The sequence below is a fragment of the Pogona vitticeps genome, chromosome 5 (assembly GCF_051106095.1).
Source record: "Pogona vitticeps strain Pit_001003342236 chromosome 5, PviZW2.1, whole genome shotgun sequence".
In the NCBI taxonomy this organism is placed as follows: Eukaryota; Metazoa; Chordata; class Lepidosauria; order Squamata; family Agamidae; genus Pogona; species Pogona vitticeps.
In genome coordinates, this window is record NC_135787.1 from 41892772 (window position 1) to 41917298 (window position 24527).

Genomic DNA, 24527 nt, shown 5'->3' on the forward strand with positions numbered 1-24527 from the left:
TTCTAAATTAATCAGGAATGGAAGGGTGTAGGTGACATGAAGGAGGCTGTGGTAAAATTGTATGCCCTTGAGATGTGGAGATTAAAACTACTTTCCTTTTGAACATGGTGGGATAAGCTGACTCCCTAGGAAACATGCATAGCATTGCACAGTTAGTCAATACTTTTTGTGCTTAAGCCCACACAAAATGCAGGTTACACCTTTAACTTCTTCTGCCCCTTTGCCTTTCTTTATATGCTCTTCACAATGCTTCTGATTTCATGCCTCGTTGCTTAGCAACGTTGCTTAGAACAAGGGCAAAGCCCTTTTCTTTCCACTCTTCCTTCCTTTTTCCAGGAGACTGCAGGCTAGGTCACAACTTAGAGAGGTTATTGACAACAAGGAGTGACTAATTGCCGAAAGCTATGTAGAATTGTTGGTTGGCTTTGAATTATGTAAAATTATCAGCTGGCTTTGAATTAGTAGCCCTCATGGCCAACTATTTGTTCTTAGCTCCTGGCTTTACATTGCCCTTTAGCCCTCTCTCTCCTGAAGCTTTCGAAGAGATCAAATGCATTGCTGTCAAAACTTGGAAACAACAGGCTCAGGAGAGCCGGAATTGTTCCACAACCTACGCTGGGGCTTTTGGAAGAAAAGGCCTGGAGGACCCTACCTATTGCTATGTTGCCCCCTCTTCTCCTACCAGAATACACAAACCACATCCAACTGAGTAAGCATTTTATTACTCTTGTGGGAAGAATGAAGCTACCTGCTTTAGGAAGTACCCCCTAAAAAAGAATTCGGGCAGAGGGCAAGAAGTGACATTGCGACAGCACAAGCTATGTAAGATTATTTGCAGAAGTTGGGAAAGCTCCTTGGGAAAATTATTCCAGAATCTGGGAACTGCCATCCCAAAAGTAACCCTTTTAGGCTCTGTTTTGAAGTAACACCTCTTAGATTGGTAATGGTATATAGGATAAATGTTTGAAGGGCTCAGCAAGACTTACCAAAGAGGCACCCTTCACTAGGCTTGGGCATTTGGACTCCAATGTAAGTAGTAAACAGACTCTAGCTTACTTAGTGACAGATGTTGACAAAAACAGCTAGTTTGCTGTAATAAAGTAGCTTATCTCACAAAATTATTCAACATGAGATAAATATGGATTAACTCCGTAGAGCTAATGAAAGCTCATTTGTCATTTCCAGCTCACAAATACTTTTATAGGATAAACGAATGAAAGACTGAACTTTATGCTACCCAAGTATGAAGGTGGTAGAGGTCAGTAAATAAATTTTTGCTGGTGATCAGTATGAAAGCTTTCAAGATCTACTGAACTTTCTGAAATCTTTTTCTTTTTCTTGGCAAAGAGCTGTTCTTATTTTATTGAAACCTTTTTTTGAAGGGATGGGTGCCATGTACCATGGGAATATAGGCCTCTTTCAGTTCAGGCTGTTTATAGTTGGGGCTCTCTGGTACAGAACTGTGGTGACTGGAAGATCTTATAATTATAGGAAGGGCCCGTGCAGAAAGGTAAGCTCCAAATTATGCTGTTCTTACTGTTAAAATGGCCGACTGCCATTAAAGACTCTAAGGCCAATGTTCCCAAAACGGAGGTGGAGGGAAATGAATCTCTCATGTTCCAGAGGTAATTTCCCATGATTCACTTTGTCCAGGAAGAACAGGAAAAAGATGCCCATTGCTGTTATAGATTTTTTGCCATTTCCTGTTAGTTCTAGATATATGAGAGGTTGTATTTCTTGGACTGGTAGACAATATTGGAATACTTTATGCATGAAAAACTCTGGAAGGATTGCCATAATTCTGATGACCCAATGATTGAGTGACCTCCAAAATGTCCTATGATTAACAGCCCTGCTCAGCTTTTGCAAATTCAAACCTGTGGCTTCCTTAAGGGAGTCAATTAATCTCACATTTGGTCTTCCTCTTCCTGAATCAACTTGGTGGCACATTTTTTAGGTTTCCTTCCTGATGGAGATCTGATCTGATCTTTATTTTAATGGCTGGGTATGAGGTGACTTTGCTGCAGATGTAGATAATGATATTTGTGTACACTAACAAAGTCTCTAAAGATTTGAAAGAATTCCCATTTGGAACTTGTATTCTTGAGCAAAACTGTATATGAAGATTAGAAGATTAAACCTATTAATTTTCTCGTGGTGGAATTCAGATAGAGCTTCATGATGGAACAATGATATCTGCAGACAAAGCCTGTGCTTGGCACCCAACAGCTAATCACAAACTAAAGCAAGCTAACCTGCACCTTACAGGAGGTGTGGAAAGGTACTGTGAAGACAATGAGATGTTTTCAGCATTTAAAGAATCCCCTCTTTTAATAATGGGCTGTCTGTAACATACAGTTTGACCCTCAGTACAACAGAATTGTATACAACAAGTAGTGATGTTAGATAGGGTTTGTTAATGGACTACCATTGATCTTAGAGCAGAAGTTCATGCAAAAAAAAGTGTGCATTGCTAGAATTAATGCTAAATAGTAGAAAAATAAGAATACTTATAATATGAGAAAAAAATCTCTGGCAGTCATTAAGTCATTGATTGCTGCTTCTTTTAATCTAACAAACAGTGAGGCAATCTTAAAGAAATCTTGGAAAATTCTGGGTGGTCAGAGCAAGAACCTCCTGTGCTTTGATAGCTAGTATAGATATACTAAATTTACTAATTTCATTTTTTAATTTTTCCATGCTGTCAGTAAGGAGAAGATGATCTCATGGTTTATACAAATTGCATGCGTGATGAAAAGCAGCTGTCTATATTTAATGTATGGGACATCTAAAAAAAGAAGAGTTGTGCCTTTAAGAAAACTGGAGGGGTAACAGGCATAGAAACACATAGCCATGAGAATACCTTGGTCTGATCTGGCATGACTCTTCTTATGTTCTTCATACCAACAGTCCTCATAGAGATGCAGCACCATTATGAGAACATTGTCATGTCCAACATTCTGTTCACAGAGTTGTCAACCAGATACCAAGGGGGAATCCACCAGCATGATATAAATGCACCTGCACCCTCTGCTTCACCTCCTCCAGTGAATAATGTACATAGACATATTGCCTCTGATATTGTTATCAATATATAGTCATACTGACTTGTGGGTATTGATGACCTTGGCCTCCATAGGTGTATGGTGTCATCATTTTTTAGACTATCTGATAATAGAAAGTTCTTTGGGCAGTGTACAGAGTTTGTAAAATGTCAGTAGGGTATATAATTTTATTATGGAGGACAAGGATAAATAACAACAGAGATTGTCTTCCTGTTTCAGTCTAGCTCCTTTCAGAACTTTCAACTGAGCTGGGCATTCCTTTTATTTGGAATAAACACCTCATACTTTACATTAAGCCATATATCACATCTTCAGTATGGCAGCACTTTCATTGCTTTGTATAATCATCACAAAACAAGCACAATCCATTTTGCAGCTTAAGGCAAAGCACCAAGTGGCACCCCAGCCCCGGTAACAAAAAATGAATATCGAAATCCAAGTTGCTTTAGCATTTGTGGGCAAAAGTCGTGGAAGCACCTTTCCCTTTCCAGGACAGTTACAACCCAAAATATTTTAAATAACTAACAATTTGCTGCCCAGATTTGACAACCAAGTTGGCCGTTGGAAGTAGGCCAATTTTGTTCTTTCAGATACCATTATCATTCCAAATAGACATCCCTTTTTTCTGCTTAACTGCTGAGGTTATGGTTAGACCATATGGACACTGTTACTGCGGACCTTTCTTTGGATTAGATTCTCATTCCTGCCCACATGTGCAGGATAGGACAGGTTACTGACCCTTGCCCTGTGGGATTCTGGGAACTTCAGCTCAACAAGTGGCTTTTCCAAGCTCAGATCCAGGACAACATACTCTCAAAAACAGTAAGGCATAAATTACCTCCTTTCCCACCCTGATCTCCTTTATCTCAGCTTACAAATCTCTATCTTTAGTCTCAACATTAGTATTTATGGTTTAGTGTACATCATCTGCTTTAACGTTCTCCATTGTTTTTCCAGTAATACCTCCTTTTGTGTTTTTTCTAGTGTGTTTTTGGTAAACCAGCTTCACCAGCTACCTGGACCTTATGGCGCTCCTAGACATACTGCGGCAACTGACAGTGGTATAAAAGAAACAAACACACTATTTTCTAGCAAAAAAAGATGGTTGAGCAATAAATCTAACTTTAAAACCTCAATTGATGATGGAGCAGTGGGAGATGACCAGAGAATTCTGGATGAGAAGACCTTGAAAATAACTGGAGCAATAACAAAAATAGGAAGGAAGATACAAGGACGTCTGATATTGTATGCAGCTGGTAGCAGCTGGAAAGTGGCTGTTAGTCCAACAAATTATGTTTGTAGACAAACTCTAGATGGCACCATAGAGCAGAGCACATTTCAAAACAAATCTCTCTGAATTTAAGTTGAAAAACTTTTGAAAGTTGAGTGCTCACAGTTGGCTATATCTGTTACGTACAGGTGGCTCTTGTATTTTAATAACTGTAAGGGTCATGTGAGGGAGTTAAACTGAGGGAAAGTTAGTTAGAAGTCCAGTGAAATCCATGGCTAAACAAAGTTTTGAAGCCAAGGATCACTGGTCTCCAGTTGACTAGAGGGATGCAGTTTGTAGTCTTGGACTGCAACTCCCCAAATTGCTCAAACAGCTATATATTCCACCCCTTGTAACTGTCTAAGGAATTCTGGGAGTTGTAGTCCAAAAATACAAATAGGTGGAGAAAGGGATACAAATAGGAGGAGAAGGGGACGACAGAGGATGAGATGGTTGGACAGTGTCATTGAAGCAACCAACATGAATTTGACACAACTCTGGGAGGCAGTGGAAGATAGGAGGGCCTGGCGTGCTCTGGTCCATGGGGTCACGAAGAGTCAGGCACGACTAAACGATGATGTGCTAGACAGTTTATTGAGTGAAGAGAAGACAGACAAGATCTGGTTGTACTAGTAGGCTGATTTCAGATTCCTCCTCCTATATTGCCAGTGTAACTTCAGTGGCCTGCTGTTGGGGTTACTGCTGTTGTGCAGGGTAGGGAGGGAGATTATGGCACAAGAGGAAAATATCAGAGAGAGAAGTGAGGACACTGGCTACCACCGGCTTCAGCCCTAGGCAGATTATCCCACATGCATGCACACACACACATACATACATACACAAGGAAATATGGTGCTTCTTAGGAAGTTGATCCAGCAGCATTCTAGATTCTGCTATCCAATATATTCAGCCTTCTTGATATCAGAATGTTTAGCACACTGGGAAAGAAAATCACATCTAGACTTTTTTCTTTTGGAAAATAGGAAAGCAAGTATTTATTACAGAAAATGCATTGAAATAGAAAGCCTGCTATTCCAGTAAACAAAACTGGAGATGCAGAAAGCCATGGCTTTTCCCTTGCCTCTAGAGAAGGAGCCAGATGCCTCCTTTCAAGAAGAAACTTGAGAAAAGTGTGAGAAGAAGAAAAGGGAAGTGACATCGGCTACCTAAGATATCACAGTCACAGCTAAACAAAGGTCAGCATAGGTCAAATCATGCAAAGGATAATGTAAGAAATTCAAGACCCCCTCTGTCATGCAAAAAATTGTATCTTCAGTATAGGCTGACTTGAATGCCATCACCTCCAATGGCCCTCAACAAAAGAAAAAAGTTCCCTCAACTACTTGGTTTAGAAATGCAACCTCTGCATGCAATTAAGCATGGAATTAGGCCTGAAGCTGTAGCCCCTCCAACTGATCATCCACTTTGTTCATCTAGGATGGTCTCTGTAGTTAGAGAGGGTTAGATTTTTCTGGGCACAATGGTATTGAAAGACACCCAAGTGTAAGAAATTTCTTATAAAGACTCCTCCACAACATCAGCTAGCTGGGCCTCATCCCACACATCTTCTCAGGGACCTGAACAACCTCTTGGAGTAGACAAAAGCAGATGTCAGAGAAGGAAATTGAGAGTGCTATTGAAAATAAGCTTAATGTTCTGTTAAGCCATGTCGAAGCCTATCTAATTGAATGCCTGTTTTACTAATAAATGACAGTCAATTGTGTCATGCCGTATGGTGGTTGGTAGAGATTTAGATTTTGCAAATGGGATGGATTATGGTGGAAAGGAGGAGGACTTCCATTTCGTTTGTTTATTCCTTTAGGTTTTTGTCCAAGCGATGCCAAGAAATTTAAGGGACAATCACACAAAGTAAGTAGACAGCAAGTCAAGTGTCAAGAGGGCTTGTATGTTTGTCTATGTGTGATGGAAGGTTCAACTACCTGTAATGTGCAAGTCATAAAACAATAAAATAGTAGAGCTGGAAGGGACCACAAGCGTCATTGAATCCACCGTTGGAAAAAAGGCAAACAAAGCACCAAGGAGATGCAGATGTAGGAAGAAAACACCGAAGTAAGGCGAAGTAGCTGAAATCCTGTTTGTGTAGTGTAATATCCCTTTGTAAGTCTGCCAAGATTTATGCCCAGGCAGTCCAGGTTGTTAAACTGAACTGAACAATCAGCGGCATGACTCCCATTTAGCCTGTTGCACGGCACACATGTGGAAGTGCTTTGTGAATAGCACTTTTGTCCAGCTGTGATTTTCGGCACCATTGCCATATCTGTGCATTGCACGTGAGGAGCTATGCAACAGGAATGCAGCTAACAAATTCAGTGGGCAGCCTCTTTTCTGCTAAATGGATATATGATTGCAATGTTAGCCTGCAGCCTTCTACTTGGGTGTTCCTGTCAGCAAGATTGCCTTCAGACATGAGGCTAGTTGATTGCAGTTGTTAGAGAATATGAATCAAAATAAAAGGACACAAGAATTTTGTTGTTATCAGACAGAGAATAAAAGACCCATCTGTGTTCATGGGTACTTTGGCAAATACCTTAGTAAGGCTGCAGTAATGTGTAGTGTTAAAAGATAGGAGATGGCTTGTTCTCAGTGAAACACATTTAGGGTAACTTCCATTTTAAGATATGTATGCTTTTGATTTTTTTTTTCTTGTGATGATGAACATGACTTACACAGCTCTGTTTAGTTCATAAGTGCTCCATTGTCAGTGGCTGAAATTGCAAGTAACTTCTCCATCACACAATGTAGGGGTTATGTGGTTGAATTGCAGGTCACCAAAATCTGGAGGTTAACCTACTAGTGAGTGTTAGAAAAATAAATGGTAACACCTCTGGGCTCTATTCACCTTCCTTTTTTAAAAATGTAAGTTTTCTCCTTCTTTATGGGGGCATTACAGTCTCCTCCTCCTTTTTCATGTGGTGCTCATGCAAACGTACCTCATGAATAAGAATGGTGCCACTTGCGCCAGGTGCAAAAATGGCTAGTTATATCCTGTATGGATATTAGTTTGTAGCATCACACAATACTTTTTTGTTTAATTATGACAACTGCTCAATCACATATACAAATTGTTTTATTTCCATTAATCCATATGGAATAAAACCATAATGGCCATAATCCAATTATAGATTTACACTAGCAAAACTGTAATTACATTGCTCACTTTGTGAATTGCCACTAATTAACAAGTTGCTGCTTACACTCCAAATCGTGTGCCAGCTTCACAAGTTGGTGTGTAACTAGTCAACTTGCTAATTAATGGCAATTTGCTTCTGCAATTTACACAATTACTCTTATGTTGGAACAAATCTTCAATGAAGTTTAGACCAATAAGGCAGTGCTCTCCCTACAGCAGAATCCTACCATCTCAAAATCTTTTTTTGCTGCTTACACTCCAAATCGTGTGCCAGCTTCACAAGTTGGTGTGTAACTAGTCAACTTGTTAATTAATGGCAATTTGCTTCTGCAAATTACACAATTACTCTTATGTTTGAACAAATCTTCAATGAGGTTTAGACCAATAAGGCAGTGCTCTCCAAACAGCAGAATCCTGCCATCTCAAAATCTTTTTTTGTTCGTTTTTTTTTTTTTTTGAGAAACTTTTTAATAGCTGTGCAAACCAATTTCAAATGCACTGGGCACACTTTTCTGCCTCCTGAAGGGTAATGCATGTGCACAATACTATTCAATTGCAAGTCTCAACTAGAGAGTAGACCCAGTGACTCAACTGCTATATGGGAAGTCTTATGTACATTCCATTGAGTTAATGAGTTCATATTTGATGGGACTAGCAGTAGGATACTAGTCTGTAAAGATGCACACTGCCTGTCTTGTTTACTACAAAGCTACACCTTCTGGTTCAGTTACATTGATATATTTATTTATTTATTTGCTTGCTTGCTTGCCAGCCACCTATTAGTGCAAAGCACTATTCTGGGTGGTTTACAGTATATAAAATGGAATACTGTAGACCATAAACAAAACAACAATAACATTATAAATCAAACAGAACTAACAAAAAAAAAAGCAAATTAATTCAGTGATCAAGCTGAGGTAGTCTAACGATGCAATATTAAATGGCAGGGCATGAGGCAAAGAACCTTTCCCAACCCTGGGACTATAACTCCCATCATTCTCAGCCAGCATTGTCAGTTATTGGGAACTATAGGGTTGTCATCTGTATCAGAGGATGCAAGATAAAGAAAGGCTGTTCTACAGTAACGACATGGTTGTTGCAAAGTTGTCCCTTGTCCTACTGCAATGTAAAGGGGAAGCTGATCTCATTGTCCTAAGATTAATCCCACTGTCTGGAAGAGCTACAGAAACCTTGTGTGGAAAGATAATAGGGGCTGATAAATAGTCCTTAAAACAGGATGCATCGATTTATTAATACTCCATTTGACATGTTTTGGATTGTAAGTTCCTTGGGGCCAGGATCACCTGTGTTCAGTAAAGTGGCAAATGGATAGCGACTATAGAAGAAATAATTGGAAAATATGCAAATCCTGGCATAACAAACAGGTTTATTGCTGAATTCTAGCGAGCCACTTTATAATTTAAGCACTGATCCTGGCATAACAAACAGATTTTTATTACTGAGTTCTAGAGAGCCACTTTTCAATTTATGCGCTGACAACAGAAAGTGTGTTTCTGCCAGGAGAATAATTACTGTTTTCTCTCTGTGAGAAGGAAGCAGAGCACAGAAACAATGGGATGTATTTGTAACCAGAATATGCATTATTTTGGCTTCAGTTGTTGGGTTTGTGGTTCATTCTAAGAAGTGAGATTTGCAGGGGTTCTGTTGAACCAGAGCTCCACCTTAGAACAGAGGAAGTAATAATAATGTACCTCTAGGCATATGCAGATTGAATTTCCTTCATCACCAAGTAAGCACAGCTAGTCACTGTATCCTTGCCTTCTGAATCTGTGGATGGTTATCTAGTTAACCATCCACAGGTTCAGTGTTCAAAATATAACTCATGGCAAATGAGGGTGACAGTAGTTATATCCAGCTATTTAGTATGCTGCTTAGAAGTGATATCCGTATCACCTTTATCTTTAAAATCTTATCCGTCTTTTTTGTCCCTTTTTAAAAATAGATTAAACATAAGGCAATCATAGTTCCATCACCACTAACACCACTGGATATAATTCAGCAGGGGATAAAACACACCTGTTTAAATGGTGAGCACTCTAATTTACTTTAATTGTTGTTTCATTTTTACTTCCCAGACTGGTGATTTCATGGGGTGGGGCAGGGTTTTGTTTGTTTTATTTTAATATATTTTATATGGTTTTAATATTTTTAGCTGTATGTTTTTATAATATTTTGTAAACTGCCCAGAATAGTGGCATGCTCACTAAATGGGTGAAGTATCAATTTAAATAAATAAATAAAAGAGACAAATACTTTTTGTCCCTAGACAAAAAACAAACACCTAGTTTTCAATTTCATTTTCCATTTTGCCATTGTTACAGGGATTCAAAGTCAAGAGGAAACTGGAGCTGTCTCATCAGCCAGCCAGGATATTCTGACTGGCTGGTCTGGAACACCAAGTTCTCACTCTATTGTAAGTACAGGCCTTTGCAAATTAGTCCTTCACATTGGGTTCCACTTTGCATATGTTAGCACTTCACTTCTTTAGAGCTTTGTACAGATGGATATGCATTAGATAAATCATGGATATATATATATGCATTAGATAAATCATGGATACATACCTTCAATTATTAGCAGGCCCCAACAGTTCAGATACCTCCCCTGCCCCTTTCCCCACGTTTTGTTGTGGCTGTCATTCTATGGGCCATAGAGATTTCCCTTTTATTGGTTTAATTTAGTAAGTGACATAGCGCTACAACAGTACATTAACTTAGCATGAATATTCCCTTTATATCTGAAATACCACTGCATCACTTAGGAGAATATTAAAAATTGTGAGAAGAGGATAGTAGACAGGGTTTCTCTGCTATCCTTTCTATTATCACAACTCACTACATACAGCACACAGTTGTCACCAAAGATAATGCTACCCACAGCTCTATTTGAAAGGGAGATAATCAACCATACAGACTGCAGAACAGGGCTACCTGGTGTGCTCCCAATCACACCAAATAAAATGTAGCCCAAGTGCTGTGCCGGAAAGCGCTGTGCTCACAAAAGGAATGAGATGGATCACTCTTACTTAAAACACATGTGGTCACCAGAAAATAGGGGAAATCAAACCATACTCAAAGTGAACCAAATAGTGAGCTATATGCTTGTCTCATTGCCCCCATAGTTGGCTTAAAAAATATACTTCCTGACTTTCCTGCATGTGTGTTGTCTATGGGTGTATGTGTGTGTTTGCAACATTTGCATATCATTCCATAATGTAACATTTTCTGGACAATGTACAAAAGAGTAATACAAACCAGTTAAAATATAGCTTAAAGCATAAGAGGCCAACATGAAGGAAACTTGCTTTCTCCTTGCAAGGCTTCCACAAGTGATGGAATCCAGCACTACTGCTCAAGCAGTACTTTCTACTCTGTGGAGGCAAATTGGATACTGGCTGTACACTTTAAGACCAAGGAGCCCATTCTGCAAGAATTATGGAAAAGGCTTGCTGGAACAGAAAGGTCTTTGTCTGGTGTTGAAAAGACCACAAGGACAATGCAAGTAAATTACTCAGGAAAGGCTATAAATGCGGTGCCTGGATATCATCTCCAGCACTTCATTTCATCAAAAGTACTCATAAAAGAGACTCTGAGAAGCTCTGAAGCTCTGAATAGGTATGCAGAAGAGAAGGAGCGTTTGATAACCTGGAGTTTTAAGGGTTTAAAGACTGGACATGAGCCAGAAATGTACAGGAAGCCAAGATAACTGTCGAAGAATAGGAACAATTTGGTTAACCCATCTGATTCCAATTGTGCAGTTTGAGAACAACTTTAGATCTAGTTGTGCAGTTTGAGACCAACTTTTGTTTTTCTGGATACTTCCAGATAGAAGGCTCCTAATATGGTAAATTAAAAGTCACTATGCAGGTGTTTCCCTTCTGTTTTTTTAGTGTCAAGAAAAAGAGCGATGGGAGGAAAAAATAGATTAAAACTGGTAGGCATTCTAATCTGGATCCACCTCCCTGTGTAATTCTTCAAATGAGGCAGGGGTGGCAATCTTAATGTAACTTTCCAAATTCTGGTGAATCAAAGTATTCCAACATGACCTATAGTTTGATCTACAGAGTTAAAAAAAAAACCATAACAGCTGTTTTTCCCTAGTTTTTTTCCTAATACTATCAACTACATTGGGATATGTTTTTAAAAAATGAAAAGCATTAAAGAAACAACCTAAATAAATAAATTGAAGGCTACAATCCTAATCATGCTTTCTAAATATCTCATGCTAGTGGAACTTATGGAACAGAATTGTTCTGCACGAATCTCACAACAACATTCAGGTTCGCCTTATACACACTACTAATGTTAAAAGCAAGCATGTGCAGAGTGTATTTTTTGTCACTAACAAAACACCAGAATAGATTAAGCAATCAACACTTTCCAAAAATTGCACTTAAATCTAAATATTCAGTTAATTGGTGGCTTCATTAGTTTTGTCATGCCACACACGACAAAGAGGAAGTAGCCTGTTAGTATATTTCAGTCCTGACAAGTCACAGTTTACTTGGTTTTAAATTTTCATAAGTCCAGTAGTTACTTTCCATGTTCTAAGATCACATGGGAAAAAGATGTATCTCTCACTAGGTGGTTCCAACTCTCCCACTGTATCCTCTGGCCTTGTCATGCATTGGCAACATGTAATCTGAAATGATGGAAACTATATAGAATGTATTTTAGGTGCTCCTTGTTATCTAAAACAGGGCAATGGCTGCAGCCCCATTCTCTGCATGCAACCATTGCCCTGGTTGCATGCAGAGAATAATGGAAAGGTTTTACCATCATGAGAAAAAGATATCAGAGAAGAAAATTTAGAATTTTAGCAAGTTCCAGAAGTGTGACACAGATCTATATATGTTCACTCTTCCTGACTGCCATGATCTGAGTTCTCCTGAACCTCTATGGGTATATTATTAATCAACTTACCTGTTAAACAATTCCCCCCCCCTTTTTTTCTGTTGTAGCGAATGTAGGCAGAAAAGAGTGAAGTGCTACCTTCTCACCTTTAATTGGCTGTGAACTTATGGTAATACAGAAAATGAGAGAACGTTTCGGTCTGATAATTTATCATCGTCTGGAAAAGCAGAATTCAAATGTGTGTGTGTGTGGGGGAACCCACACACATTAAAAAGTTTTGCCAACTCTATGCAAAAACGGCTTATATTGTACCTGTGAGTACCGCGTAAGTAGTCTAGAAAAGATGCATCTCACGATGTAGGCCAGAGTCAAGTCCATGAGCTCCAGTTCTCCATACTGTCTCTAGATGGCCCCACATGGGCCAAGAAGCATGCTGTAAAATTATTAACATACTGTACTAGCCATGCTAGAAAAAGAAAAGGCAGAGTAAGAAACTGTGTTGCTACCTGGTAATAAAAGGAGGCAATTAAATATATAGTTGGTATTGGGGAGAGAGGGATAAAAGAAGGCTGGAAGGAGAAAGGGAAACTGAGAGAGTAGAGTGTGGGGAGAAGAAAGCAGAGAGAAAAAGATAAAAGAGCAGAAAAAGCAAGATGAGAAGCGGGAAACTGGTGTGAAGATGTAATGCCTTCATGAATGTGTGTGTCCCCCCAGAGGATATCTTGCTGAGGTTCCCCTCAAACTTGGCAGTACTATTGGAGGATGGGGACACACTATTCTAGGAAAAATCCATTTTGCTTTACAGGTTTCTTGCCCAGCAGAGCACAAGTTGTGGGTTTGCATGTGTACCCAGACCTGAGCTGTAAAGAGACCGACTGAGGGTCTTCGCAATGTACTGCTCCTCAACTCTCTCCTGTGAGATGGTGGCAAATGTGGTGTTGAGAATCTTCAGAACGGTTTTTCGGGGAGACATCCATGTTCCTAACCAACACCACCTCATCAGGAAATTCTCAGAATCTTCATGGCCACCCTAATAATCATAAGGCTGTCCAGGTCAAATCACAAACTTCTAATCTCTAAGTACAATTCCAAATGTCTACTTTTAAAGCTCTATACAATTTAGGCCCCAAGTACTTGAAGAGACACCTGCTGTCATACCATGTTTCCCTGAAAATAAGACAGGTCTTAAATTATTTTTTGTTCCAAAAAAATGCATCAGGGCTTATTTTCAGGGGACGTTTTATTTTTTCCCCATGTACAACAATCTACGTTTATTCAAAGACAGTCATGTCATCTTCTTCTGGTTGCTGCACAGTGGTGGAGGGCGGGGTTTCACTTAACTGGGGCTTATTTTTAGGGTCGGGCTTACATTACGAGCATCCTGCAAAATCATACTAGGGCTTATTTTCAGGTTAGGTCTTATTTTTGGGGAAACAGGGTAGTAACCTTTCTGTGTACCAAGAGAATTTTCAGAAGCTCCCCTCAATGTATCGTAGTCATTGATAGGCAGGTGGGAGATAACACAGCCCCACTTACAGAAAACTTCCCTTTAAGAAAACGTGCCTGGTGCCAACATGACTTTTTTGTGGAGGTAAGTAGGGATGTTTTCAATTTTCTAAGGTGCTTTAGTAACAGGGCAAGGTGTGTATGTGTATATATGTGTGCCCTAACTGAAATCTATAAGCACTGCCTTATTCATCTTCCTCAGTTTTATCCACGCTAATATAACTTTCTGAAGATAGTAGTGAATTAGTAAAAGGGCTGATCCCCACTGTTATTCAAGCAGTGGGACTTTATAGATTAAAAACAGCTTCTGAATTATGCATATAATGAAAAATTAAGAAGAAAATCTTAAGAGGGCTGCAGTGATATATTCCAAGTTAACATACTTAGTTTTGCACCCAAGGTATTTTGTACACACACAAAACACCTTGAAATATAACTGGGAAGTTATCGACAACGCTGTAGAAGTAACATTGGTGGAAATTTAGTAGTAAATTGCAACTAGTGTAAGCCCATTGAATTGGGGGTTTTGTGAGTCATCACCTATGTAACGGGCCTACTCTAATTCCAATTTTCTACTGGATTTTAGCCATTATATATCTTTTTAATTCCATTTCCTAGTTCTAGAGAACGAATTTCCCCAGCTCAGCATTTAAAGTACCCCCCTCCCATTCCCTTCATTCTAAATAATCAGACAATGAAGAGAAAAATGATGCGAGAGTATAGCCAACTTTGTTTTTAATTAGTTATATGTATACTTCCAAACTGGATACACTAGAAATTGGCAATGCAACGTAAGATGCAAAGAAATATACCAGTTACTGTCAAAATGACCCTGTACAGCCTTATAATGCAAAAAAGCTTTATACAATACAAATTTCCATTAATGTACACAAACCTTGACAGTGTGAGATTTGAATATGATACAGCAAGTTAAAAAGGACAGGAGGAAGCAAGAAAAGTGCTGAGAATGTAACCAAATTGCTGTATGCAAAACAAGAAACCAGCCTATCTTAAAGGATGCATAGTGAACAAAGCAGATACAGAGTGAGCCTCTTGATAGAAACGTTAAGTCTTTTAACAAGCAAAGGATATCTATAGGGAGCATTCCTGTCTTTAGGTTCAAACAGCAAACCAATTATTGTGTATGCAAGGGCTTTGATAAATACTGTATTTTTCCTTAAAAAAATAAAAACACCTCCAGATGCATTTTCTCTCACACACACTCAGAAATCATGTATAACCTTCCAGAAATAATTCATTGTTCAAAGTGCTAAATAAAGCTGCCCAATTACATTAAGCATTACTATGACAAATACAAAAGGAAAATGGTTAAACCCAAGGCATTAAGTTGCTTACAGCATCATAATACTCTCATTCCTTGCAGTTCCTATGTATATTGCACCATTTGGTTTACAGAAAATATTTTTAACATTCCTATGCATGCTTAGCTTGCCTGCTGACAAGTTACGTAGTATCATTTTTAATAGGGTCACTAGGAAACACCTTGAATATATTTTATTAACTGCAATAGCTGCTCATCAGTTCCACCGTTCTTGCTATATAGCAGTGGTGCCCATTCAGACTTTTGGACGACAACTCCCATGGTCCCTTACCACTGTCCATGCTGGATGGGGCTGATTGGAGTTATAGGCAAAAACAGGGATTTCCCTACACCTGCTCTAAAGGGGTTTAAGAGCATTTTTTTTAAAAAAAACATTCCGGTTTATAAATTATCTGCTAGTGACTGGCAAATCCTTCTTCAGTGTTATCTCTAATCTTATGATTCTTAGCAGTGGGCATAACAGTCTGTTCAGGGGCAAGGCTGTGGATCATTAAGATTACATCAAAAAGGCATATCCGCCCCAACATACAAAATAGTTGAGATAGATGGGAAATTAAACTCTAACTCTCTCTCTCTCTGCCTGCAAGCGTTGCTGCAGCAGTACCTATGATGCAGGAAGTGGGTCAGATCTGTCATATTTATGCAGAAGTCAGCCTACTGTATTGACACAGCTTGCTGCAACATCTCATGCACACAGATACAGTGATGCAGCAGGCTCTGCTGCTGACTTTTAAGATATTACCCTCCAAAACTCTAAAGCAGGGGTCTCAAACTCAATTTACTTGGGGGCCGCTGGAGGCAGAGTCTGGGCTGCATCAGATTTTCCACCAAGTGGAGCAAGAGCCCAAGGAAGCTGCCCAGGAGTTTCCTTAGCCCGGCTGGGGCTCCGAGGAGGAGGGGCGTGCGAGCCCTCATTGCCGGCCACGACCCTCTCCCCGGCTCCTCCTTCACTACCACCAGCAGCAGCAGCAGGATGAAGAAGCGGAGAAGGGAGAGAGCGGCAGCAACCGCCTAGCCGGGGGGGGGGGACAACATAAAATTTTTTTAAAAATCTCACAGAATCACCTTGCCAGAGGAGAAAAGCCCCCATCGGTACCTGCAAAATTAAACAGAATGGGGCAGGGCCCCAACAGTTGTGTGCACACGCACGCACACAGAGGCACTGTCTTGGGAGAGAGCCAGCAAGCGAGGCGAGGCATTTTATTTTATTGAAAGCAGAGGACACGTGGGTGCTTCGGGGGGCAGGCAAGGCGGGGGCTACAAACTATCATTCAGCGGGCCGCAAATGGCCCCCGGGCCGCATGTTTGAAACCCCTGCTCTAAAGTATCATCTGTTCTGCCTCATGACAGTTTATTTCCTTTGCCAGGCTACATGGTGATGCCCTTGCCACACAGTAAAAGACAAAGACTCTTGCTATGCATCAGCTTTCCATCACATGTTGGTGGAGGCATGCCAGTGGAATGTCACAGTTCATGACACCATACTGACCTTATCATAATCAGAGTTTGGAACTTCTTTGGACTACAACTTCCAGAATCCACAACCTTCCATGATCTCTGGGGATTGGGTGGGCGGGGAGAGTTTGCTGCTCAACAAAGTCGTTTTTTCCAAATGCTAATGTTGGTTAAGTGCCCGCTCATGAGATGTCACCCAAAGAACAGACTTAATACAGTTAAGTGCAATGAACAGGGCCTTAAGCCATCTGTGTTAGAAATAATTAAAACAACGCTTTATTTTACTGTTAATAGGGTAGCTGGGCGAGGCCACATGTTGGTTAAACCACTGTGTGGACTCTTGCAACTTTGACAGCAGTGTATTGTAATTTCCTAATATTTAGGGCACTGTTCTCCTTGCTCTCTATTGTAAACCCTTTCTTGGCTTTGAATTCTTACATAGATCTGCATTTCTTCCCATGTATTTGGAAGAAGCTGGATGTGCTGATGACAGACAAAGATCATCAGTGCACAGGAAAGATAAAGGTTAAACCTTGGGAAATGTTACCAGTTGACTTAGATCATCTTATTAGGAATGCAACATTTGCTTCTCACTGCAATAAAGTGCAATATTTATGTCATTTTAATGACCACAAAGTAAGAGTTTAAGAAAATATAAAGTTAGCTTGCTAAAAGAGCATACTTGAATAGGCAGTAACAAAACAATATAAAGGAATACAAATAACATGAACGATAATGTTTATAGGGTCACAACATTTGCCAATACAGTTGAACAATTGGGCATATAAAAGAGAATTGTATGATTTAACAGCACCGTTTTCTCTGATTAAAAGAACTCACCATGAACTTTTCAAATATACAATCTGATGTTTCTTCAGTCAACAGAAGAAACATTTTCATGTCTATACTTTTTCTTTTCTTATCATTATTTATTTATTTTTTGCTAGTGATAAACATACTAGTGCAAGACTCAAGCACTGTGCAAAACCTGCCTTTATTTAGTCTGAGCATTTATACCCAGAATTTAGAAAACCCTTCCTTTTTAAAAAAACAACAACAACCCTTTCCTGGATTAAATCACTGTAAAAGACTCTTGTCTTCTGCAAACCAAGGTAACCATTGCACTGAGACAGCCTGAGAATATGTATGTTTGATCTCCTGATCTGCAGGCTGCTGGCGATGATCCCACCCTGCCATCCCCATGCCGTTATTGACCTTGCATCACTTCTGAATGGTGCACGTGTCTTTAAATCACCTCTTTTCTTAGCAAACTAGACAGACGCACGACAGGGAGATGATCAAGTTTCTCTCTCCAGTTATTTTACAGAGAAAAGCAGCCATTTAAATGCAACGTATTTGTCCCATTTCAAATGGATGCCCGGCATGTGTACCTGGCTCTTGGATATCTGTACTCAAGTACAAAAGGTATTGTGAGAAGTGGCCCTGACTGAGTGAGACCCCAGGAGACTTTCTGCATGCGTGGAATGCACTTGATATTTATAGGTCTAGCCTCCTCCCTCCTATGTGTTACTGCTCCATGCCCAGAGCCACTTCACGCATTTTTTTCTCCTGCATAGATATAACCTCTGTTTTGGAGTATGCAGATTCATTGTAACATTTCAAAGGGAGAGCAGAAAGCACTTGTGGGGCGGGAGTGGGGACATGACTACAGCCACTGGGCAGTATGTACGTATGCTCTGTGGCTACCCAATTTGTCTGCAAAAAGAAAAAAAAACATTTGTATTGTCTGTGAAACAAAACTACATTGTCATTTGCCCACACAAAGATCAACTCCATGTGGGAAAGCTGCGATGTGTAAATCAGCCTGCACTTTGCATGGCTAAAAATAATTTCCTATTGTCTAGTTCTGCCCTGGTCCTTGTATTTCTCAGATCAGAGGCCAAATATAACTATTTCTACAGCAAATTTCAAGCAGCACTGACTGGTGTGCTAGTTCTCTTTGATCTGAGCATTGCTGTTTCCATATTCTGATAGCTGCAAAATAAAGAGAAGCAGGCAAAGTGGTGAGCATGGGAATCTGCAATAATTATCACCAGGGTTAGGGCTGTCACTCAGGTGGTGGAGCGCATGCTTTACATGTAATAAAGGACCCCGATTTAATCCCCAACATCTCCAGTTAAAAGACTCTCAGGCGGAGAGATTGCGAGGAAGTGCTGCCAGTCAGAGTGGATTATACTGGGTTAGATAGACCAAGGGTCTGACGTGGTATAAGGCAGCTTCATGTGTTCATATTAAATAAGCCAGTACAAAAGGATGTGCAAAAGTAATGTTTATGGCACACTGACTCTCTTTCAGACACGCTCATGCTCACAAACTCAAAGTAAAATGCATCAATACGTCATCTTAGCAAGTGCTGATTGCCATTAAGGACACTCTTGTTCAGCTTAAACAAGACAAAATAGTTTTCTGTTTTTAGTTTAAGAGTACTGGGAACATGCTTCTGAGGATAGAAGTATGCAGGAGGTAACCTCTCTGAAGTCTGAATGAAGCAGCCTTGATCTCAACGTATTACGGAGACACACAGCCATTTCTTTTTTTTTTCCTACTCCTTACTACGAATGTTCTATAGTACAAATGTTCAGCCAGCCATACCTCTTGGACGTATGGTTTGCAGCAATGCATATATACCTGCTGGGTATCTGTGGTGTATGTTCGGTGGGGGGGAGACAGGGAGGTTGGTGGAGTATTTTTGGTACAGAACACAGCTGCCCTCAGACAGTTTTTGCCCTCTCAGTGAGTCCCAGATAGGCGAGGAAGGAGTGCTTCGGCGAAGATGTGTCACCCAGGCGTAGAGTCTGTGGTCTGGGTGCATGGAATGTGATCTCAAAGTGGTTCTTGGGGAAGAACATAGTTAAGGGAATGAGGTGGGCAAAGTCAGAGTTTCGGTACTTGTCAAAGTACAGGGAAGTGCCGTTTATGGCCAAGGCCTTAAGTGCCAGGTTTGGCTCTACCCCGCTACCGTGCACGGCTGACATGGCCACTGTCTGCAGTGCCTGGGACGCAGACATCACTGAGAGAGGTGACAAGAGGCTTCGGGGACTGTTGGTAGCAAGGAGAGGGCTAGCTTCCTTGGAGTTTGCCCCCTGATTCTTCTTCTCCTCCTCAGAGCAATCCCCATTCTGGTGCTTCTTCACATGGCGGCTGAAGACAAAAGGGTGGGTCGTCTTGAAGAGGCACTCTTCGCAGCTGAAGGTCTGCCGGGGAGCATGCTTGAGCTTCTTGTGCAAGTTAAGATTGTCTTTGCGCTTGCAGCTGTAGCTGCACTGGTCACAGTGAAAAGGGCGCTCCCCAGTGTGTACGCGCACATGCTCAATCAGCTTGTTGGCCGTCTTTGAAAGATAGCCACACTGGTCGCACTTGTAATGGTTGCCAAGGCGATGCTCCCGGATGTGCATTTCCAGTTCCAGCTGATTGGCTTTCACTGCCTGGCAGATCCGGCACTTGTACTCCATTTTGTAGTGGGTCTTCAAATGGCACTCCATTGCTGCAGGACGGTTTGTGGAGTAAATGCAGAATGGGCACCTACCGAAAACCAAAGAAATATTGAGACAGGAGCCTAAGACAGATCATCCTTCCAAATGTTTTCCATTCTACAAAATCATCTCAGCCTTTACCTGACTGTTGCTACAAAGAAAATGGCAAAATGGAACTGAATGCATCTTAAGATACAAATACAGAGTAAGAATATAGCATACTTGGTTAATATGAAACTTCTAAATATCTTCTGTTTGTACCAGAGCCCAAATGGCAGCTAGTCCTGCTAAGGCCATTGCTTCACAAGTTTTGGGTTGGGACTGGTATAAGACATGGTACCCTATGATGCTGACTTCTCTTTTCACTTCTCTCCACTCAACCTGCCTTCAAAAATGTGCTTGCTTTTGTCACCTCCTGACCTGTTTTCCTCTTCATTTGTTGAGTGCTGCTTTCAGAGCTGTGTCTTGGGCAAGGCAACGGCTTCTGGGAACATCTGAGTCATTACACTCAGGCTTGTGGGTGAAAGGGCCCCAAGGCAGTGCAAGCACCTCACCCCTTTCCTTCACAAACAGTGTCAAATGCTGGTTCAAGGCTGCATCAAATTTAAAGCCACAGCTTTTAACATTTTAAACAGCAGCACCAACCTTCCCCTTGTCTGTAGTAACTCAGTATTAGGGAGGACCCTCTCCTACAGATGAGATCCCAGAAGGAGTAGAATCAACCAGTGTTCTGAACTGGCAAGTACCATTATAAACTGAACGGTATTTCTGGCCATAGGAAAAGCAATGCTGGCATTCGGTGGCTCTTTGCCAGGCAGACGATGAATGTGTGTCTGTACGATCCTCCACATCTGCGGCTGTCTAAGCCATGTGGCTCAGTGTTGCTTGTGGAAGGGACACCCCCCTAGATTTTTGCTGCCCCATTCAGAATACAGTTCTTGTTTTTGTCTCTTACGGTACCTCCCATAAGGAGTTTGATTCACCCTGGTCTAGCCAGCCCTGGGTTTCTTAAGACATGAAAGAGCAAATTAGTCTTTTGACTAAGTTGACAAACACGTGGGTGATGAGTTTAAAATGGAATATCTTGGGCTGCTCCAGGCACCCTGATCCAGCCAGGGATTCTGCAGTGCAAGCATGAATCCAGGTCAGCATTCATGCGTGCTACATTACTCTTGATGGAGACATCTGCTTGTGGGCAGTGGATACTCATTCGTGCCCTAGGTTTTTGGGGCCAGTAATGACACACAACAATTTGTTGTGCATGATGAGAGGTGGCGTGGGGCCAAATTACTGTGCACCTGACACAGCTGCATCCTGATCTACAGACTGCAGCGCCATTTCGGGGGCCTGCTGAGGGGTACGGCTGACGCCTGCCGGGTATTTGCATATCTTTCAGAGACGTGACCAACCCCCTGGGGATTATGTCACCTTGAGTCCTTTACACTAGAAAGATGAGCCAAATGTTTTATAAATGTATCAAGTAATTTGAAAAATGTGAGGAAGAGTTCGCAGTATTTCACCCTTGAAGGGAAGTGCCATTATTTGAACTTATTTCAACTCTCACAGGAAAGCAAGGTTGTAAATGTAAGAAAATGTTCATTGGTGGAGAAAGAAGGAAAAGGAACAGGTGACAGCCACACACAAAGTGTATTGGAGAGTGTTTAAAAAGCAGCACCTCAAAGGGAACAAAAACCATTACTACCATCCTGAACATAACTTATTCTTCTGGTTTCCAAAGCTAAGCAGAGTGAGGCCTGGTTAGAAGTTGGGTGGGGCAGAGTCTTGCCTAAAATCCTTGGAAGTGGCTACTAATCAGGGCTGACAACTCTAGGCTAGATGGACCAATGGTCAGATTCAGTATAAAGCCACCTACTATGTTTCTACGTAACAAATCTGGCCTCCTAGAGAAGGGCACCTTCCATGCTTTCAGATGCTGCAGACCTCCATTTTCAGTGTCAGAGCAATACTGCTACCCCCTTAAATGGGCCAAAGCAGCAGTTCCCAAGCATGGGTGGTAACCCAGGTGTTATTGGACTGCAGTTCCCAGAAGTCTTCACTATCAGCTGTGCCGGCTGTTGTTTCTGGGAGTTGCAATCCAAGAACATCTGGGTTACCCAAGATTGGGAACCACCGGACTAAAGGGATGGCTCTTGCATACAGGGGTTTGTGTATCCACACAGGACAACTAATAGAGTTCCATCTCATTCACCTCTAGTCAACAAACAACCAGCAGTTGATGGGAACAACTTTTCTCTGTGACGTGAAGGATTCTTCCTGACACCCTGGAGAGATGCTACTGGATCAGAATAAATAATACTAGGCTAGATGGACAACTGTCTGGCTTCACAGAAAAAAGAGCATTCTGTGTTTTTTGGGATTAGAAAGATAATGTCTGGAACCCTATTCCCAGTTATATTGGTATAAATATACACTGGGATGCAGGTGGCACTGTGGGTTAAACCACTAAGTCACTGGGATGTTGAACAAAAGGCTGGCAGTTCAAATCCACCTGACGGGGGTGAGCTCCTTTTATTTGTCCCAACTCCTCCAACCTAGCAGTTTGAAAGCATGCAAATATGAGTAGATGAACAGGTACCATCTCAGTGGGAAAGTAACGGCATTCCGTGTCTAGTCATGCTGGCCACATGACTACATGACCACGGACAAGTACCGGCTCTTCAGCTTACATACAGGGATGAGCACCAGCCCCTAGAGTTGGACAAAACTGGACTTAACTGTCAATGGGAACCTTTACCTGAAGCAGAAGTCAATACTGACATTTGATGTTGCCTACCAAATCATGTGATTCAGCACGCAACTGCAAATGCCTACACTGATTTCTCAATTTGTGGCAATCTGCCACCAATATTTATACCAATTACATTATGTCAGCAGGTATAGCTAATAGGATTCTGACCATTGATTTAATGTTTATCATTATCAGTCATGCTTGGCACTTTTACTTCTGTTAAATATCATAAGGCATTTACAGTATGAGGTTACAAGTAAGAAGACCTGTTCTTAGCATCACCCATTCAGAACTTGGAAAAGTTACATGCTAGCTGGGGGATTCTGGGAGTTTTAGTGATTTTTCCAAGCTTCGCATCTGCTAACATCATCATCATCATCATCATTATTATTATTATTATTATTATTATTATTATTATTATTATTATTATTATTATTATTATTATTATTATTATTATTATTATTATTATTATTATTATTATTATTATTATTATTATTATTTAGTGCAGTATTTATGTACCTGAGAAGCTTAAATGAATTCTGTTGATCAGTGAGAGTTAAAAAATAATACAGTATCCAGATCTGGTGCAGAATCCCCAGAGTGGCACGGATGCCATTCAAGCTCCTCCCTTCTATCCCCACAATATCTGAAGTACTTAACACAGTAAAAGTTTGTGTACTTGCTTTCCTTACTTGAGCCCACCGGTGGGGACAGTGTGGCATTTCTTGTGCTCCAGTAATTGCTCAGGAGTCTTCATGAACTTGTGGCACACATCACATTCAAACATCCGTGTGATCAAGTGGATTTGTAAATGGCGTTCAAACATGTTTTTTGTTTTGCAGACAAAGTTACAGAAAACACATTCAAAACCTGCAAGAGGAAATCAGAGACACTATTACCTACATCACATCGTACAGCTCTGAGCTAAGTGTAGAGAGGGACCTGGCATCCATTCCACCAATTTTTTACCTTTCTCTGACTTCTCTTCCGCATTTATTATGGTCTGGCTACCAGGCACTACAGAAATAACTAGGAGGTTGGTTTGACCCTTGGGTTTGGGGCTCATCTCTGCATCTTCTTTGCTGTTGGCAGAATCGCTAAGTGCAGACAGGGAAGAAGAAGAAGGACTGTTTGAATCACTGGGTGTCTTCCTCTCTTCACCTACAGAGAAAAGAGACCAACCAAACCAATACGTTAAGTTGGTTATTACTAGTAATGGGGTGCCATAATATGATCATGCCCCTGTTCCATCAGGGAAATGGGTAGGAGCTGTCTTCCTCCTGTATCTTACAGGCACATGCCCATCTATTTTTACAGTGTGATTCCAGACCACCCAATCCAGTAGGACTTCTTAATTTGTTAAAGCAGTACGACAATGGTGAGTGCTCCAATGCTGGAGACACTCAAGAGAAAACTGGACAACCATCTCTCAGATCTGCTTTGATCTGGATTCCTGCACTAAGGGGTTGGACTAGATGGCCTTATATGTCCCTTCCAAATCAATTATTCTGTTATTCTTCCCATCCCCCCCTTTTTTGGTGGCTTACAGGAATGTGTATCTTTTAGAGCAGTGATTTTCAACTATCCCCTCTGCAACAGGAGGCAAATCAGGACTTCAAGG

At 40.9% G+C, this 24527-nt stretch overlaps 2 protein-coding genes across 11 annotated transcripts in view; one reads left to right on the forward strand and one right to left on the reverse strand.

Annotated features, from left to right (window-relative positions):
- The first annotated feature begins 36 nt into the window (after positions 1-36).
- Positions 37-23893, forward strand: C5H4orf51 (chromosome 5 C4orf51 homolog). 3 transcript variants are annotated; one of them, XR_012087715.2, is made up of 7 exons: positions 321-709; positions 1186-1258; positions 4050-4126; positions 6158-6204; positions 9450-9534; positions 9829-9920; positions 12468-12657. XR_012087715.2 is itself a non-coding variant. In XM_073001603.2 (6 exons), exons 1-6 carry the CDS (start codon positions 471-473, stop codon positions 23827-23829), a joined length of 621 nt encoding a protein of 206 aa, XP_072857704.2. In that variant the 5' UTR covers positions 37-470; the 3' UTR covers positions 23830-23893. The 3 variants fall into 3 exon arrangements, 2 of the variants coding, with proteins under 2 accessions (XP_072857704.2, XP_020638695.3); XM_073001603.2 differs by lacking the exons at positions 1186-1258; positions 12468-12657 and adding an exon at positions 23749-23893 and having other exon boundaries at positions 37-709; XM_020783036.3 differs by lacking the exon at positions 1186-1258 and having other exon boundaries at positions 37-709.
- ZNF827 (zinc finger protein 827) overlaps positions 17263-24527 on the reverse strand; it is a 132501-nt gene continuing 125236 nt past the window's right edge. For 6 of the 8 annotated variants that reach the window (XM_073001599.2, XM_020783029.3, XM_020783028.3 and 3 more), the window contains 3 exons: positions 23876-24067; positions 23599-23776; positions 17263-20206 (listed from right to left, as the gene is read on the reverse strand). In XM_073001599.2, coding sequence (XP_072857700.2) covers positions 19396-20206; positions 23599-23776; positions 23876-24067 — 1181 coding nt within the window. In that variant the 3' untranslated portion in view covers positions 17263-19395. Of the gene's footprint in view, positions 20207-23585; positions 23777-23875; positions 24068-24527 lie in introns of all 8 variants that reach the window. The other 2 variants (XM_078394746.1, XM_073001601.2) reach the window with 2 other exon arrangements.